The 18,623-nt window shown below is 40.7% G+C and overlaps 1 protein-coding gene across 5 annotated transcripts in view; it reads right to left on the reverse strand.

The window, feature by feature from the left end:
• Window positions 1–12,522, reverse strand: part of LOC148014156 (uncharacterized) — a 35,143-nt gene extending 22,621 nt beyond the window's left edge. Inside the window, exons 1-5 of one of the 5 annotated variants that reach the window (XM_087667385.1) lie at window positions 11,430–12,516; window positions 10,490–11,171; window positions 8,929–10,336; window positions 8,684–8,846; window positions 8,436–8,599 (exon numbers count right to left, since the gene is read on the reverse strand). In XM_087667385.1, the coding sequence (XP_087523511.1) occupies window positions 8,436–8,599; window positions 8,684–8,846; window positions 8,929–10,336; window positions 10,490–11,111 (2,357 nt within the window). In that variant the 5' untranslated portion in view covers window positions 11,112–11,171; window positions 11,430–12,516. Of the gene's footprint in view, window positions 1–6,844; window positions 6,934–8,435; window positions 8,600–8,683; window positions 8,847–8,928; window positions 11,172–11,429 lie in introns of all 5 variants that reach the window. The other 4 variants (XM_087667386.1, XR_015688767.1, XM_087667383.1 and 1 more) reach the window with 4 other exon arrangements.
• Between the last annotated feature and the right edge of the window lie 6,101 nt (window positions 12,523–18,623).

An 18,623-nucleotide genomic window follows, 5' to 3' on the forward strand; every position in this document is an offset into this window, starting at 1 on the left:
CGTGTGGTGGCTGGTTCATGTACAAACCATAGAGATTTATTACTATTTGAGGAAGAACTGTTAGAATTTGCCAATTCTATGGGCAACGCTCAATGTAATTTGTGTGGTGTGGACACTCATTAAAGTGTCAATGTAAGGTGTGTACACCTAGTGCTTTAGAAACTTAAAGTAGTGACACTAGGCTCTAGAGAAAAATAAACCTAACTCTAGTTAGTTGGTGGAAGGCTGGTTAGGTCAACCCTTGACCTAAACATAAGTTGTACTTTCACTCTATCTTTCATTCTAGCAAGTACACTCTTCTCTTTTTGCTTCAGCTCGCTCTCTTGTTGTCATTGTCTCTCCTCTCTCTCTCTCCATAGCTGGCTACCATTTTCCAACATTTGGTATCAGAGCAGCTTGTACGCGCAAATTCCGTTCAGCCATTGCCAGCCGGTGCCATCCCGCCCAAGGTCCTACTACTGCCAGCTCGGTTCTCAGCTCATGGGAGAGTTTTCAGCTGTTGTGAGGTGCTGCTGAAGTGGAGGAGGAGCTATAGCTGAGCCGTCTCTTGTCTACTCCATATTTGTCCAATTCAGCCATCAGCTCCAAATCTGTCCATTTGCTCCAGATCTGTCCAGCTCAGTCATCTGCTCCAAATCTGCTGTTTTCAGCCTGCGCGCAGCCCTGTACGCAGCCTGAGGAGCTGCTGTTTTGGAAGATCTGCTGCTGTTTTCAGCTTTGCATCAAAGGCTTCGAAATTTTGCAAGGAGCAATTTATCTTCAACAGCTATCTAAAATTCTTAACCATTTGAGAGAATTTTAGAGTAGAAAATTTCGAAGCTTCTCTTTAGAAAAGTGACATGTGGCATCTAAAAGAGGATGTGTTATCTTGAAGAGACAAATGTCCCTACACTTGTCATTTTCAATAAACATTGCCTCTACTTTTCACTTTTGAACACCCAAGCCCCACACCTATATATCAAAGGTCTCTCTCTTCATTTCAAACAAGCTCTCGTGCTGAAATTTCAGTCGTATGCTTTGTACTCTCCTATCTATCTCTCATCCAAGAAACGCTTTCTAATTAGCTTGATCTAATTCAAGCACTAAAGAAAAGAGTCAACTTGCTGCCTGGAGTTTGTAGAAATTAGGATTTCAAAACCCTAGTTTTCAGAATTGCAACAAATCAGCCCTTCTGTATATGGTTCAAGCACTTGGTGCTCGTGGTTTTGTTTTTAAAAAAATTCCTAAAAAGGGAGGGGCCAGTTTCCCTCTCAACATGGTGTTGACTCTTCTCTCTCTATCTTCTAATTTTTCACGGTGATAATTGATCAAATTGGTTAAGTTAAAAGCATTGTCACTCACGTTCTTCCCCACACTTACACTTCCACAGCTTCACCACTTCTAACATGGTAGCAAACATCCTTGTTAAGTCCTACGGTGCTATTTTCTTCTTCTGCAAATCTCTGTTTTACACAACCTACTGCTGATTGGACCTGTTCTGAATTGCTGCAACTGCCCTACAGCCTGGGTAACCTTATTTTGTGCTGAAATGGCCTGTTTCCACCCTGCTCAACCTGCCTTTTGACTTCATAAATCTGCATTATCAGTCAGTCCACTCTCTACTTCCTTGGGGCACTCCTAGACTGGTAGGTGATTGCTGGTTTATCATCACTAAACCTGTTTTTTCATATTCTAACCCTTGTGCAAGGCTATGCTGTTAGCAGATATGTCAGCTCATGTGTGAGTGAGTTGCAGAGGCTTGGGCACATTATTTAGGTTATTTAGGCATCTTTTATTGTGTCATTTTATGGTCGTATTGGGCATTTATTGCTAGCTGACCAGCATTAAATGCTGGCCGACCTGGCATATTTTATGGCATTATTTGTGCCTATTTATTCTGGGCTCCTCCTCCTCAGTTGGTCAGTTAACCACCTAGAGTTCCCGTGGAGAGAGAAGCCGATGCCCGTGCCCGTGCCCACGCAGCCAATGACTCACTGTTGTATGCGACAGTCTCGTGTCTGATATATGGTTTCTATTTCCCAAGCATACATCTGAGTTCTCATCTATATGCTGCACCACTTCTGACATGGTATCAGATTTCAAGATTTGTGTTCCTACTGTATTTTCTTGCTGATTTCAAGACTGTTTTCACCCTTGCTGATCAGCTGACTATTGTTCCATATAGGCGACCTGTTTTACCTGCGTTTTCTGCAGATTTGCCATCGCCTACTGTCTGCAGCCCCTCCGTTGCCTGCGTTTTCAGTTTTCAGGCTGCTGCAACAGTTTTCCAGCCTGTTTGTGGCAGTATTTAGCCTGTGTTTTGGTGTTCTCAACTCCTCCTTAGCTGGGAAATTGTATCTTCGGGCAGTTTTTGCTGTTTTTGGCAGTTTTTGCTGTTTTTGACTGATTTGTTGAATTTTTGCAGCCACTTTTATCTTCTTTTGGTCAGATTTTGGGTAATACTGTATGTGAACTCTTGTTTTTTGCAATCTATGCTCGTGTTTTGGCTGTGTTCCCTCTCCAAATATCTTCTCTCCTCTCCTTCTCTTCTAAATCCTCTACAGATTGCCCCTCCGTGCTCATCCACTGATGATACATTATATGGAGGTTCAGGTGAGGCTTTTACAACTTCAGAGGGGTTTGAAGACGAAGACGTTGAAGACCCAATGTTACAACTGTGGCAAGAAGGGCCATTTACGAAAGGATTGCACAAAGTTAGTGGCTTCCAAGAAGAAAAAGGCACAAAAGACGAAGCGGAATGCGGACTCCTCCAACAAGTCATCGTCTGCCTCAAATTCCGATTCCGATCCTCCGGCCAAGGCGAAGTCCAAAAGACACGAAAGGGATCCTTTTCTTCGGATCGTGGGAAGGACTTGGTGGCCCCTTCCTCAGCTGCTTTCTAGTGGTGGTGGTGATGAGGTCATCCCTCACGACTCTCCAGTGCCAGAGAGAGTATGAGAGGGTGGTGAGATGGGGCAACTGCGCCTCATCTATATTTCTATACAGATGCACAGGATCTAGAGAGGGACGTCCCTAACCCATCGACCGAAGTCTGGCAGGTATAAATCCTAGAGCTAGGATTGACATCTAGGCTCATGATGGGTTGGTTCTTTAACAGAGAGCAGGTGGCTTTCGTCTGGAGCTCACATGAGGGGACACTTTGGCGGTTTGGCCAAAGGAGGGGATCCATGGTCATTTATGTGATGTGGCATTGGTGGCAGGATGGTCAAGTGTGCTACATCAACGGCATTGTTGACAAACATTGAGAGCCTACTATGATCTTCTCTATTTTCCAGAGCTGGTACAATCGACATCGACATCACGTTCTCTCCAAGGCACCTTGGTGGTGGCTTGATCACCCCACTGCTTGGGTATCCGTGGTTCTACTTGGTGGTTCTATGTTGTATGGTTTATGATTCATTCACATTGTACCATTGTATTGTATCAGATCACCCATGATCTAAGAGAGGGTGTTAGCAAATATGTCAACTCATGTGTGAGTCTGAGTTGCAGAGGCTTGGGCACATTATTTAGGTTATTTAGGCATTTTTTATTGTGTCATTTTATGGTCATATTGGGCATTTATTGCTAGCCGACCAGCATTAAATGCTGGCCAACCTGACATATTTTATGGCATTATTTGTGCATATTTATTCTGGGCTCCTCCTCCTCAGTTGGTCAGTTCACCACCTAGAGTTCCCGTGGAGAGAGGAGCCGGTACCGGTGCCCACGCAGCCAATGACTCACTGTTGTATGCGACAATCTCGTGTCTGATATATGGTTTCTATTTCCCAAGCATACATCTGAGTTCTCATCTGTATTGTGTTCTTTCTTTCCCTTTCTCTTTTGTCTTGTGTTTCAACAGTTTATTACAGCTTATGTTTACGCTTCCATCGCTGCACCACTTCTGACACATGCAACCATCTTATGGGCTAAACAACTAGTATTGTGGGCTGCAAACTGCATTTCTGCTCTTGGTGGCTGCAATTGGTCTGTTCTTTCTATTTTAACTGTTGTGAGTTTGTATTCTTGACACACGACCCAAGATCCCTTGCATCCATTTCTCTTCTTTGTATCTACCTCCCCGAGCTTGTGGATTCACATGATAAATTAATATAATTGTCAAAACCATTTGGCAATTCAAATATGCAAGTGCTTCATGCACATTGTGTTGTGGCTAATAATCTTCTTTATATCTACCTCATCATGGCTTCTCCAACTATTACTACTGATGACCAAAATGAAGACATTGTTTACTCACATACGAGTGTTCCATTAAAGACTTCATGTGTTTAGATCCAAGTTTCAACAAGGATGTTATCTCTAGGTACTCCATATGTTCTAGCTCTAGATAGGGGTGACCTATCGAAGAAGAAAAAGTCTCAATGCTATCATTGTAGCAAGAAGGACATCTCTGAAAGCCTAAAGGATTGCAAGACAATAGCAGCTATAGAATAGAGAAGTGGACACAACAAAAGGATGACAACTCTATCAACGAGTCCTCATCATCTACAAGTCTACTATCAGACAAGGACTACAAGGACCTCCTATCTAACTCACTGATACAAGTGATGTAGGTCATCCCTCACAACTGTCCAGTGCCAAATATGGAGTGTGAGGGGGTGATGGAGGTGGGGCAACCAAGCTTCATCTATACTTTTATGCAAGTGCACACAATCCAGGGGGTATTTCCATTATGCATCGACCAAAGTCTAAGGTTTCATGTTGACACAAGGAGAGGTTCTAGATTATTGAGGACCCAAACTTTCTATAAATAGGCATGCTGCCCTCCATTCAGCTTTAATCTCATTTTTGCAAATTGTATGTGATAGAGCTTTGTTGTCCACAACCCATTCGTAAAGAATATCTCAGCCAAAGCTGCCCATCGTCACCCTCCATCATCAAGCATCTAATGTCCAACCTTTCCACACAGTCGTGACTATTTTCAACCCTGTGTTTCCTACTGTTAGCCAAGTGACCTTTGCAAACCACTTCCTAGCGTGACGAGGAGGGGGTGCAGCACTCCAACTTTCCCTTCTAGATTGAGAGGGAACGGCTTTCTTCTCTTGGTGGTGACAAGATGGTTTCACAATCTTTTGATTCAAAAAAATCATATTTTGTACTCTTGTATTCTCATCTACACTATCAAGATGATATGATTATAAAAGGGCATTGGGGCAGATGAACAATTCCCCTACGAGGGCATTGTCCAATGGCACCATCTACATTGTACTTTGCTTGAGTATGTCAGCATTGTATTTCTCTTGCACTACCCCATGCATGACAACCTATTCTTGTAAACATGCATATGTGCGCATTTACCACTTATCAAACTTTTGAGTGGTCAACTCCGAATCCACCAACTTCGTGGACATCCCATGGCAATTCTCCAAGGGAATCTCTATTTGCTTGCTTAGCTTGTCTAGCTTGCTTCCATCCATCCTTTTTTCCTCTCCACATACCCCCCATATTTGTGTCCCCCACCGTTAGCCCATTCCTTTGTTCATTGATACCCAATAATGGTAGGGATAGCTTGCTTATGTTGTGAAGGTCTTGGTTCTAAACATCTTTTTTGTTAGCCTCTCACCAATTACTTAATCGACTACAACCCATACTTTCTAAACAAACAATCCCAACGAAAAGAAAAAAAATGCATTGTGTGGTTCCATCTACCTTTACAGGACTTGGTAGGCCACTAGGCAACCGCCCTCTATCCGATGCCTTGGCCTCTTTGGGGTGACCAGTTGGACTCCCTTGGTAAGATATTGTAGTCTTGGCAGGCCATTGGGTAACCAACATGCACCCTTTCTCCAATACCCTAGCTACTTTGGGGGAGGACGCATTGGGATAAAAGCAAAAACAAACAAAATTTGGGTTGGTCTTCCTTTCTTCCTCAGTTTTGGGCCTAAGAGGGGATGTTGAGCTAAAATGTACATTACATGCTAAATCTTGATTAGCCTCTTAATTTTTAAACAACCTCAAAACATACTTAATTACTGTAAAAACCCTAAAACAAGAAGCAATTTGAGAGAGTTAAAACCAAGAGAGGTTCTAGACTATTGAGGACCCAAACTTTCTATAAATAGGCATTCTACTCTCCATTCAAGCCTAATCTCGTTTTTGCATATTACATGTGATAGAGCTTTGCTATCCACACCCCGTCCATGGAGGATATCTCAACTGGAGCTGCCCATCATCAGGTGCCTACCCTGCAACCTTCTACACTGTTTGATTGATTTCAGGCCTCTATTTGCTGCTATCAACTAGCGACCTATGCAAACCACTTCCTACCTTGTTGTACAACTTACTAGGTTATCATATAGATGCAATTTCAACCTTCAACTGCCCCCAGCCATCAGCGACTCTTCTCCAGCTATCGCATTCACTCCTACTACTACATTTTCTAATTCTCTCTCCTCCAATTGTCACCATCATCACTTTAGTTTACACTTGCCGTCTTCTCTCTTGACAACTGCGTTGACTGGATACCCTCTCTTTGCTACTATCTAGCATCAGATTTGACTATCCCAATTGTGTTTGCTAGTGTTTGACACCTTCAGAGACTGCCGTCTGCATTTCAAGATCCATCAAGAGTACGATACACTCTCCAACTTAGTATCTCTGTCTTGGTCCTTAAGACACAAGAGTTTAAGGTTCGGTATTTATTCCCTACACGATTTGTTTGCTAGATGAGCATTATATATTCACTATTCATTCCCTATGTTCATTGTCTCTGAGTTACCCTAACCGTAGCTATGTTCTATGTTTAGTTTGTACTTTGTTGTACAATTGTCTTATGTTTTTTTGTATTCAAAGCATTTCTTCACATGGTATCAAAGCCAAGTACTCTCAAAAAAATCTCAACCTTGATCTGAAAGCTCCTCGCAAAAGCTAGAACCACACAATGGAAAATGACTTTGAACACATCTTCGCCACATCATGATGCTCCCAAGCCTAGCACATCAAGATTTAAGCTAGAGTGAGTCACACAACTGCATCTCAATTTGAATCAAGTGACAAATAGATATTAATTACCTCCATATCCAATAAGAGCTGCTACAAATACGTGAAAACTTATTTACTTTGGGCCTTTGGCATGAGGTGGATATTGCATCAAGCATGTTCAACAAGGGTAGAACCTTAGAATTAAAGATTCTAAATGTAGAAATATGAAACTTTCAATGAAGGGCCACATAGTGGTTCTTGAACTTCATGTGAAAATTTTGACCAAAGTAAGCAGAGCCAACTATATTAAAGTTTGGGACAGTCCCTCAAGTTTTTAAATATTTAAAACTTTGGGCAAGCCAACCATTATTTAAAAAACGGAAAACATTATGTGGGACTTTACATGGATAAAAGAAAAGTGAAAACTACAATTTTCATATACACATCTCACATTCACATTGCATGTTAGTCGTAGGAGCCATTCTAGGCTGAGAGAAGGCCAAGATCTTCCACTCTAAAGCTGAGGAGGTCAATCCTAGCTATGGTAACCTGGAGAGCATCATCAAGTCCTACAAGATCATGCATTTGCATCTTCAAGACAACATCACAACCATCAAGAAATCTACTAGGCATAGCAAGGTTTTATTGAATCGGTCCAATTCTTTCTATCAATCAGCACTCACCCTCTCACACCCTAGAGTCATGTCCCACGAGCTGATGTTTACCCCACCAACATAAAGCACCCATTGCCTAGATCCAAAACACGCACCCCACAAGCCTCAAGCACAACACAATCATGATCGGCTACACATTAGTCCAAATTTGATCATAAGAAATTTCTCACATTTACACTAGGACCCTTCAAAGGTGAAGTGGAAAGCACAAAAATGAGCATTGTAACTATTTATCCAATTGGAAAATAAATGCTTCAGGGTTTCCAAACCAGTATACCAAGCAAAATTTCCACAAGTTCCAAAATTTGGTCGATTGCTATACTCAATATGCTTCTTTTAAAATCAAGGATGAGCATGTGATATACTAAAGTGTATCAACAACAAGGATTGCACAAATTAATCACATACAAGCCCCTAGTTAAAAGCATCATTTTCCTTGCATAGCTACTATCAAATAATGGCACATGCAAAAACCTTGTAAAATGCATGACACAGGAGTATCTAGAATGATACATGTAACACATGCACCAATTTAAAAAAGCCTTGTATGATGCATGACATGGGAGTGTCAAAACCTTGTATAATGGGTGGCATAGAAGTGTCAAGAATGATGCATATAAAGTGAGGCACACATTAACATACATTGTACACAAATCATATGTAATGTGTGATATAGGAGTGTCAAGAACGATACATTTTAACTAAGGCATACACAATGACACTTCGAAGATGGGCAGATTAATCAAGTGCTTTAAGTACAAATGCTGAAGCTTTCCTCTCCTCTTAAAATTGAATGAATGCTTAAGCAGCCTTCTCATTAAGAGCAAAGAGACTAACCCGAAAGGATCTTGTGCAAGTAGTAAGGAATTAGCTGCAACTTCAGAAATCAGCCTTTGCCTTGGCATGCCCTTAGAGAAATCAATACATCGTTGTAATACACAACACCCATGTCGATGTGTAGCAATTTCCACACAATGAGATGCAGCAGCCTCAAAGATGAACTGCACAGGTCATGAAAAGTTCAAACAATAGCGTTCTCCACTATATCATGAGCCAGAAGAAACCGCTGCTACAGATGATGGTACCTGGCTGTCATCATTGCTAAGGTGCTGCAAGCAGCGTTGAATTACATGATTTCCATTGAGATCTTTGATGAGGGTTACAACTCCAGACCTCAAAGACTCGATGACCATGGAAACCTGCTGATTTGACTTCAAAGTTTCAATTAGCTTTTGAACTGCCCTGGTCCTGCAGTTTGAAGCATTTTACACTTTAATCACTCAGTTTAGATGAAAAGCAAGTATCAAATTCAGAATTCAGAGAGAAATACCCATGCATGTTAAGGGACACAGTAATAAGTTCTCCTTTGCTCGTCACAGTGTTTAGAATTTCCAACCTCTGATCTTCAGTGCAAACCTCCAACAGCTTCTGAATCAGGTAGTTTCCAAATGGATCTGTCATGAGCTCAACGACATGATCAATAATCTCCTTGAAAATCTTATGCACATCCTCTGGTTTGCCTTCATCAAATTTTTTCTGCAGAAAACGGCATCCATGCTGATCTTTGGCTACTGAATAAATACGGCCTTCAACTTCAGCTAGGGAGCTATATTTCAATTGCGTTTGCAATCCTTCTAAAGGTCTGAACAAATCAAGATTAAGTGCATTAATAGCTGCCCCTCTGAGTTGTGGCTCCTGTCTAAGACCAAAAGGATGGCCAACAGGTTGCCCTTTGGCATGAGCATGCCCGTTGATGTGCCCATTCATCGTTAAATCTCTCTTTGAACCTGCAGGACCTGTCAGAGCTGCAGACACTGCTCTGGAGCTTTTTCTTGAAAGAATTTTAACTGGAAAAGCTGGTTGATTCTCCTCATGACCCAAAAATGTTGTTGAATGAAGACCCTCGTTTACATTCAACGAAAAATCCCTATTCCTCATAGTGCCCTTCCCCTGGGAATGCTTCACAGGACAATTTTCACCTCTGCTACAAAAACCTTCAGAAAAAAATGTACAATGGTTTTCACACTGTGGAGTTAAATCATGGCAAACCCCCCTCTCTGTGCTGCTATGACAATATTGTAACCTCCAATCCCTTGTAGCCATTGGTGTTCCTGCCTGAAATGGTCTATAAAGTGATTCGCCACCCGTATAAAGAGGTGGAACAGTATAATTATGTCCAGTTGGACCACTATGGCATCCTAATGCCTGTGAATGATGAACAAGTATCTGTTGCATCCTAAACTTTTCCTCTTCTTTTCTCTGCCAAGCCAGATGCATTTTGCGCACTTGCTGAGCTTGAAGATAAGATGACATCAAGGAATCCTGATGCAAGCCAGTATCCGTATCATAGGAAGGTAGACCAAAATGGGTTGCAGCTACTGCTTGCTCAGAGTGCAAATGCAGATCCTGGATAGGAGCTGGCAAAGCTTGTAACTGATTTGCAGTCTCAGGTCCATAAGGATGACTTCCTGAGACTAAGTCCACGGTCGAGACACCTACATTATGATAGACATTGAAACCTCTGCTATTTGTATACTCAACAGACCCATTACTGTGAAGTGAAGCAGTCCCATGATTTGGAACCTTTGCATTTAAATTGGGAAAAGCCCTAGCAGTATCTGCAGTAACTATTGCTGCAGTACCATTCATATATCTGGGGTCTGTTATGTAAGATCCATTGGAACATGCAAGGTGGTTTTGAGGATGAACATTTGAGAAGCCTCTAGCATCGGAAGCAGCTGAATGCTCAACGACAGGAAAACAATTAGCATTTGCAGGGAGATAAGTAGGAAGGCAAAACAAAGCATCCCTTTGTAAGTGAGATAGAGCATCAGATCTCGTAGGCAAGCATGATGAGCCATCAGCGACTGTACTCACACTAGATACTTTACCTGCAGGAGACCCGGGGCTCAAGGGCATGCCAACCATAACCATCCGCTGATTGTACAACTTGATTGGGTTCCCATGCATCACGTATGATGCTGGGGAACTATTGTTGGTCACTATATCAATCCCGTTCTCATTGAATCCATTTGCTGCAGGTTTGAAGACAGTTGCATCCAATTTCAAATCTCTGAATGCAGGGCTTGCAGAAGAATCTGCAAACTGATGATCTGAAATAGTTTTGCTTTCTGCAAAGCCAAGGGATGATAAAGGCTGCTCCTCCTCCTCCTCGTCCTCTGTTTTCGGCAGTGGTTCATGTTCTTCAGATTGCTCAGCATTGTTTGAAGCATGCATAATACTATTTGTGCTATCCCTAACCACCACTGGAGAGTCATGCTTCTGTGCAGAGGGCTCCAGTTCATTCATTGCTTGGAAAACTTGCAGAAGATCTCCAAAAACCTCGAGGTTGAGCAAGGGAGATACAGAAGCAGAGGGGCCCTCATCCTTGATCGCAGCCGCTGTTGCAGCCATGCTGGCTGCCGAATCAAAGCCTTCCGATTGAGGGGCGCTAGCTGTGGCCTGAGGGATCTCCCCTAGAAGCCTTTCAAACTCCTCGTCCTCTTGCTCCATGCCCACCTCTGGATTTTGATTCCTCCCCACAGGAAAGCACTCCCTGCGCCAGCTTCCTCACTACCAACACACAAGACATGGCTGAAACTTAATCACGTTTCCTAACGACCGAACACAACCTCATATGATGATGTATTACCTAATTCAAATTTTTGTTTAAAAAAAAAGAAACTTGGTTGGGCGATTGGAGGAGGAAAAAAAACCCTAGAGCTACCATATCTGGAAACCTAGACAGCAAAGCGTGTTTATGTGCGCTAGAAGCACAGGTAAGCAAGCAACCCTAAAGAGGAGAGCATGCGAGACGAGATTGAAACTTACAAGAATCAAGGGCACTTGAAGGGAGAGGAAGAAATGCAGGTGCGCCTCCAGAGAAAGGAAGAAGAAGAAGAAGAAGAAGAAGAAGACGATCCGGGTATGAGGAAATAGAACAGGGAGGAGGGAGGGAACAGGAGAAGGGGGCCCGAGGAAGAAAGGGACCCAAGGGTCAGATTAGGGGTTTTGGGGGGGAAGAGGAGGGTTTAGGGTGGCGGTGGGGCGGCGCCGAAGGAAAGAAGGAAGAGGGAAGGGGGAACAGAAGCAAGAGCTAAAAGAAGAGAATGATAATGAGCGAGAAGTGAGGAAGGGCTGATGAGGGCAAAAGGGCCGTGTGGGCAGAAAAAGAGTGCCCACCACGGCAAAGCGCATGCTTGGTTAATGGGACTTAACATGTATATTAAGAGCACACTTGCCTATTGAGAGATCTTCCCCTGCACACCATTTCTACCTAGCCCTATATATCTTGGGGCCACTACTATCATCATCATCATCACTCATCACTCATCATAAGCATGCCTACATGCTGCCCCTTTTCCTTTTTCCTCTTCATATCTCCATAATATATGTGAGGATGAGGACTCTATATATGTGCCCTTTGTCCCTGTTCACCTTCTATGGCCTGCTCTATCCAGACCTCATGCACCTTACTTTTCTTCTCAGACAGCAAAGATCTTCACTGACAAGACCCTTCTTTTGACCTAAAACTCGCCTCTCTCTCTCTCTCTCTCTCTCTCTCTCTGTGTTTTGTTATATGCATCTATCGGCCTATGTAGAATGGTCTGTGTTTCATGTCCCTCGTCTGTCCGCCTATGTAGAGACCTGTAGAGCGGTCTCCCGGTCTCTCTTCTGCTGACCTGCTCTCGAGACCAAACCCCATCTCTCCCTCTCAGAGCAGATCGAAGGAAGGAAATTTTATATTACATCGAAGGAAGCGAGCTATGCGGTTACGGGCGGGGCTCGCAGCATGCCAAAACAGAATTCTTAAAGAAAGGAAAAGGGGGGAAAGGGCCAAAAGGGATGGAGCGCCCGCAGAATGCAGATCAAGAAGAGGAAACCCTTAGAACGGCACAGATGAAGGGAGAGAGAGAGAGAGAGAGAGGGGGGGGAGGGGAGGGGGGGAGGGGAGGGAGGGAGGCAGCTCATCAGACGAACTGTGTGTGCTTCTTGTGAGAGAGAGAAAGGGAGGGAGGAGAGAGAAGGGGGAGAGAGAGAGAGAGAGAGAGAGAGAGAGAGAGTTTCAACTGTCTTTCGTTCTTTTGCTGCTGCTTTCGACTCAACGACCTGGAGTTCCCAACCCTCGGAAGCTTTCCACGTTGGCACCTGCATCGCCTGCCACGTGTCCTTCCTCACCTCCGTCAATTTTTTTAAATTTTTCCCTTTTTTGATTTATCGGGACCCTTCAGAACTTTTCGAGATTGCTTGAGATTTTTGTTTCCCTCGTGGCCCTAAAGGCCGCCCCGCCACCCCTTGCACCTCCCAAAAACCCTAAGGGTTTCCCTCTAGGTAAGGGCCTGGTCACGCCGCTGCAGTGGGCTTAAGGGGACCCCCCCCCCCCCACTCTTCACAAGGTTGCACCGACCCCTGTGCACCGAGGACAAGCCACGGGAGTGCGGTTTCCTTACCACTCCCATTCCCTTGGTAGCCCTTGCAAAAAAGGGAGTTGCAACTTGTAGCTTATGTAGTTAAGGTTGCCCATTCGCTAATGGAGAATCTTCGCATTCATTGACCAATCAAATCTGAACGCTCAGACCTCAATTATGATTTTTTTTTTTCACTCGCCAAAAAAACCTTCATGCAATGAGTGGGTGTGACCACAATGTGACCAGTATTAATGAAGCAACCCCTTAACCCTCTTATGCTCGGTGCAACAAGGCTCTAGGATAAGAGACCTTATACACTCACCAAAATTTTCCTTCTATCCCTTCAAAAAAGCTTGGCTATGTCACACTTAGAGAATAGGCTTTTTGCTCAACAAAAAAAGATCGGTAACAAAGTTTTCTAACACGAACATATAGGAAATCATGATGCTGCAATGTAAAGAAAGAATTGTTGCACTAAGGAACCATAAGAAATAGCCATTTGGAGAGGAAAATGGCACAATCGTCATTTTTCATAGAGAGCCAAATCGAATCACAGTGGTTCAATCTCTAAAAAACCTACAACTCTATTGGGGGCTTCATTGTGTTCCTTTTGGGGGTCATCACTTTACTGGTCTCCTCTTCTCTATAGATGTTGTTATGGCACCATCACAATAAGTTTAAGACAAATTGCCACTATAATTTCCACAACATCATGATCTTCTAGAAGGGAAGCACTATATACCTACCTAGGTGTGATTAGGGGGAAGGGGGCATCAACCCCATGTTGAACACTATGCGAGAAAACAAGGTAAAATAACTCCTTTTTCCACATGGGAAAATATCAAAAACTTCTCATCACTCAATGGGATTCTCTAACACCCAAACCTGAATATGCAAGTGCTTATAGAACTATTCTAACATTAAAAGCTTACAACCCAATGGTCATATGCCAACAAGACAATTAACAAGCTTTTTCAACAACCATGCATTTTGTATTCCCACATTTAGTTTGTGTTTTTTTAATTGCCCCATTATAGAGATCCTTTTGTGCACTTATATCTCTCTATTTCTCCTCAAAACCTTGTGTAAGGACTCTAAGAACTAAGGTTTAGTGTTAAGTGAATTGTAAAAGTTCAACAAAAAAAACCTAACTTTTTCAGAGAAGGTTTCCGAGTTGACAAAATCGAGTACACGATATTTTAGTAAAAATTTATTTAAAGTCTTTTAAAAAACTTTCTTTTTCTTTAATGTTGATTCTCTAAACAAATCCTATAGATATTAAGCATGATAAGTTGTGTTTTATTATACAAAAGTCTCCCAAAAGGAATTTTTGAAGAAGAATCCTATAAATTTTTTATTCATAAATCTGGTGAGTACAAGTAATTTGATTCAAATATTCCTCAAAAATCTTAAGATAAAGGTTATTGCCTCTACTACCAAAAACGTTTTTGCAAATTGTGATCCTAGCCATCAATGCAATGCTTGTCCCATTTACTGAGATTGACTTATGCCTTAGTCAATCATTCGCACATTAATTAGACCAACATAAAGGCTTACTCAATGGTCCTTATGTTAATAAGGTAGAGTAAGGCTTCATTGATGGAGGATAATAGCATAATTTCATTAAGCCATGCAAGCTCACAACATGGAAAATTATTTTAAGTATAATGTAGCAATGAAAAGTACATCCACAAGATATATGTGAAAAGAACAACTTGCAAGCCTATAAATAGAGAAAAGTGGTGTTGATTTTGTGACCTTGTACATACAAAAAAGTAATGTGTTAATGCACAAAAAAATAACTTGGTTCTTGTGAGTTTTCTTAATGTATCCCTTCAGTTTGAGCATTCTATCAACCACTCAACAGTCAGTGGATTTGAAGATGGTCTAGGAGTCATCCCTTGCATGTTGATGAAGGTTACCATCTTAATTAACCCAAGTTCCAAGAATAAAAAATAGGCACCAACTCTGATTCAATATGAGTATAACTTATTTACAATTATATGTGTTCTAGGTCCACTCTCTAACCTCATAACTTAACATTTGGCAATTCACTGATACATACTCGTCGAGGGGGGCATGTGAATGCATTCAAAAGTATATCCACATTGAGATTACATCTAAATGGATTTCAATCCACATGTTAATCGATTGACAATTGAGTACTATCTATGATTTCATAAACTTGGCATGATAAACAAAGGTAAACAAGTTTCCATGCCAGCAAACAACAAATCAATCTCATCTAGTTTAGCTTTGCCCTCTGGCTTGAAGTGTCCACTTGAGTATGAAATAAGCTCCACAACCTACTATAGAAAGAAACCCTTGCCACTAAATGTAAAATGTATCTCATGTCATTGTGAGAGATAAAGCTCAAAAATAGACCATAGTTGAACTCTTACTAAGTGATATGTGGAGCATCGTATGAAATACTAACTCAAGTGAATGATCTTATGCATTAAAATGGGAATAAATTGTACAAAATTATCTAATGTTAGTACGTACATCTTAAGTTGCTTAATTGTTGAGTAATGCTAAGTCACACTTGCAAATATGGATCCATGAGCTAGAGTATTGTTTAAGTCATGTTAGTCACACACTCCTATTTTGAACACTAAAGGCTTTAGTTCTCATATATGCATAATATTATAGTAAAAAATGGCCATTTAACTCATAAGTACGAGTTGATCTTTCTTTGTTGGTTGGACTTATAAGAGAATGAGAACATAAGATTGGCATTGCCCATGATATAGGGAGAAAATGTTGCAAGCTACTAATAAGTGAACAAATATCTCCCACAAGTATTCTCTTTGAAGCACAAGCAAACATCCCTAGAATAATGCAAATCCATGACACAAATATTATACCCTAATGGGCATATGTTTTATAAATTATCTTTCACAGGTTGTAAATTGACATATATAACCTCACAAGATATTGATGGCATCAATGTCGCTAGGCACAAGACCACAAAACTAGTCCTTCTATAGAAAAGTCTTTTCTTGAAAGGCTTGATTCTAGCATGGGAAATTGGAATGGGTTTGTTGAATGCTTTTAGGAGCATACTTCCCCAATATTGAACCCACCTGGAAATCTTTTATTTACTTTTTAACTCCAAAAGAAACCTATTTTTCCCTTCTCTAAGCTTGTGCTCTTACATTTCAAAAAACAAGAAGGAATTAGTGGCCATGATAATCAAGTTTCAAAGAGCAAAGTTTGCTCACAATGATAGACTAATAAAAGTGATATTTAGGCTCAACTTGCACTAATGTATATGTAAAAAGTTACCAAGGAACCATACTATAGATCTTTGTCAATGCATGTAGCAAGACATACATGTGCCAAGTGCATCAAAATTTTTTGAAGCACCGCATGAACAATATATTTTAGCAATGTATTAATGTCATCTATCTGGCTGGCTACACATTCTAATATGTTTTCATTAGAAAAGTTTATGTATATGAGAAGCTTTGGATGATGCAAGTGCTAACCTTTAAAAATGCTCTTGTTGGAGCAATTTATTTGTATACAATCTAAAATGCCTCATTTTATGCTACTTCATGATCTCCCTCATCACATCTTGTCTTGTAACAATACTAAGGATTTTGGCCTAAGGGACTCCTACACATAGTCCCTCATTAGTTATATTATTGTTGAGAAGATTTTTGGCTTTTATGTCCATAACTAGCATATTCACAACTTTTTAAATCATTTGTATGTGTGAAATCAAACACATTAGCACGATTGTGTTCTTTATGCTTCTTTGTCCTTTCTAAAATTTGGTAATGACAAAATACAAAAGTACATGGCAAATGATTTTCAACTAGAGTATTTGTATAAAAGGTCCAGGACATGGGCAAGTCCAAGCAAGTGAATGTTGTGGAAGAAAGACCACAATATAGGACATATGGCAAAAATTGTCAATTTTTAAATTAGCGAACCAATTTTGGGCTACTTATGAACTCAAACATGAAATTCATTTGTAAATTCATCCTACTACATAGTATCCAAAGGGTAGAGATACCCTTCCATTTCTCAAATCTATCCACTTATCAAAATATGCCCCATAATAATAAATTATAACCTAAGTAAATTATAAACTTTAACAGAGCTCCAACCATCTTTTTTTTGGGGGGGGTGGGGGGAATGACTGAGCTGAATGAAATGTGTATAAAGAAGCATCACCTACCATATCCATTCCAAAATACAAGCTCAAAAGAAACTATTGGTATTCATATATTAGAGTCTCCAATTTTGGCATAAAGGAAAAAAATAGCACCATTGATCAACCTACATGATAATACATAATCAAAATTGTAAATGTAATGACCAATTGAAGGCATTGGATGTTCACCACCTAGTCCACCATCACATTTAAAGAGGGACCTAAGCCTAAGAGTGAAAACCTCATTTTTCACCATACCATCATTAAAGAATATGTGAACAACCTTTTCCATAGAGGAAAAATCAAAGCAACACAATTAGCATAAAGCGCACACAAATTTTCTAAGACCATGCTACTCCTTCTATGTGAATATTTGTGGACTTGAGAATTGACCTATAATGTGTTCCAACACAACCTGAGTAATTGTTGAATGACAAGACAAGGCCATAGAGATAGGCAAAGTATTTTATAACTTGGCCCATATCTTAGAAATAAAATATTTCTACACATCCATCAACAACTGAGTGAGAAAGTTGAAGTGCCTCTTTTCTCAAGAGCCAAACATGTTACAAAACATGATGTATATGTCCAGAAAATTCCTTGTATTTTGCATAAGTAAAGCATCGAGACATCAATGGTGTCATGAATGTAACATATTAACATCTTATATGAACTAATTCTATTTCATCACTTGACCTTTTGTGCGTTCTTCTCTTCGAAATGTGTATTTCTTAGATTGATTATACATCCTCAAGTCCAAATGCCTCACAAGGGGTTCTAAGATTGATGTATTGAGAGCAACGATTGTGACATTGCAAGGCTAATCTTTAATGTTCTTCATTTTTTCTTTGTTTAACTCTCTAATCTATGTTAGGTGTCAAGTATGTGCTCTGATTATATACATAATGGTTTATTGTAAGAGATTGAATGGTATATCATTTCAAAGACAACTTCCATTGAACTAGACTATTGAAGAAGAACAAATAAGAGAGAGGTGCTCAATTGGTTTTGAACTTTCTAGTCAGCTAACTTCTAAGTGTTCTAGTTTGGCATCTTTCTCTAATCATTTGTTCATAAACTCACTAAGCTTTTCAGTTGTAGGTTCTTACTCCCTAAAATATAAGAAGAGACTATAGAAACATGCATTACAAATATAAGACATTAATAAGATACTACACCCATCCAATATAAAAATCACTTTAAAGATGCCAAAAGGCAAACGGGGGGAGGATGATTGTGTTAGTGTCCATGGGTAGGGGTGACACACACATGATTTAGAATTATTTTTAAAATGGTCAAAAGGCAATGTGGAGGAGGAAATGTGTGTGTGTGCGCGCGCGTGCGTGCACATGTGCGTGTGCATGCATTTGTGTGGTTATCAAGAGAATTTAGTCAACCAGAAACTATTTTAATATAGAGTAAAGAAGGGATTGCTTAGATCTAGAAATTGTG

This window comes from Lygodium microphyllum, chromosome 25 (assembly GCF_053477565.2).
Source record: "Lygodium microphyllum isolate KBCC chromosome 25, Lygodium_microphyllum_v1.1.10, whole genome shotgun sequence".
Classification (NCBI taxonomy): domain Eukaryota; kingdom Viridiplantae; phylum Streptophyta; class Polypodiopsida; order Schizaeales; family Lygodiaceae; genus Lygodium; species Lygodium microphyllum.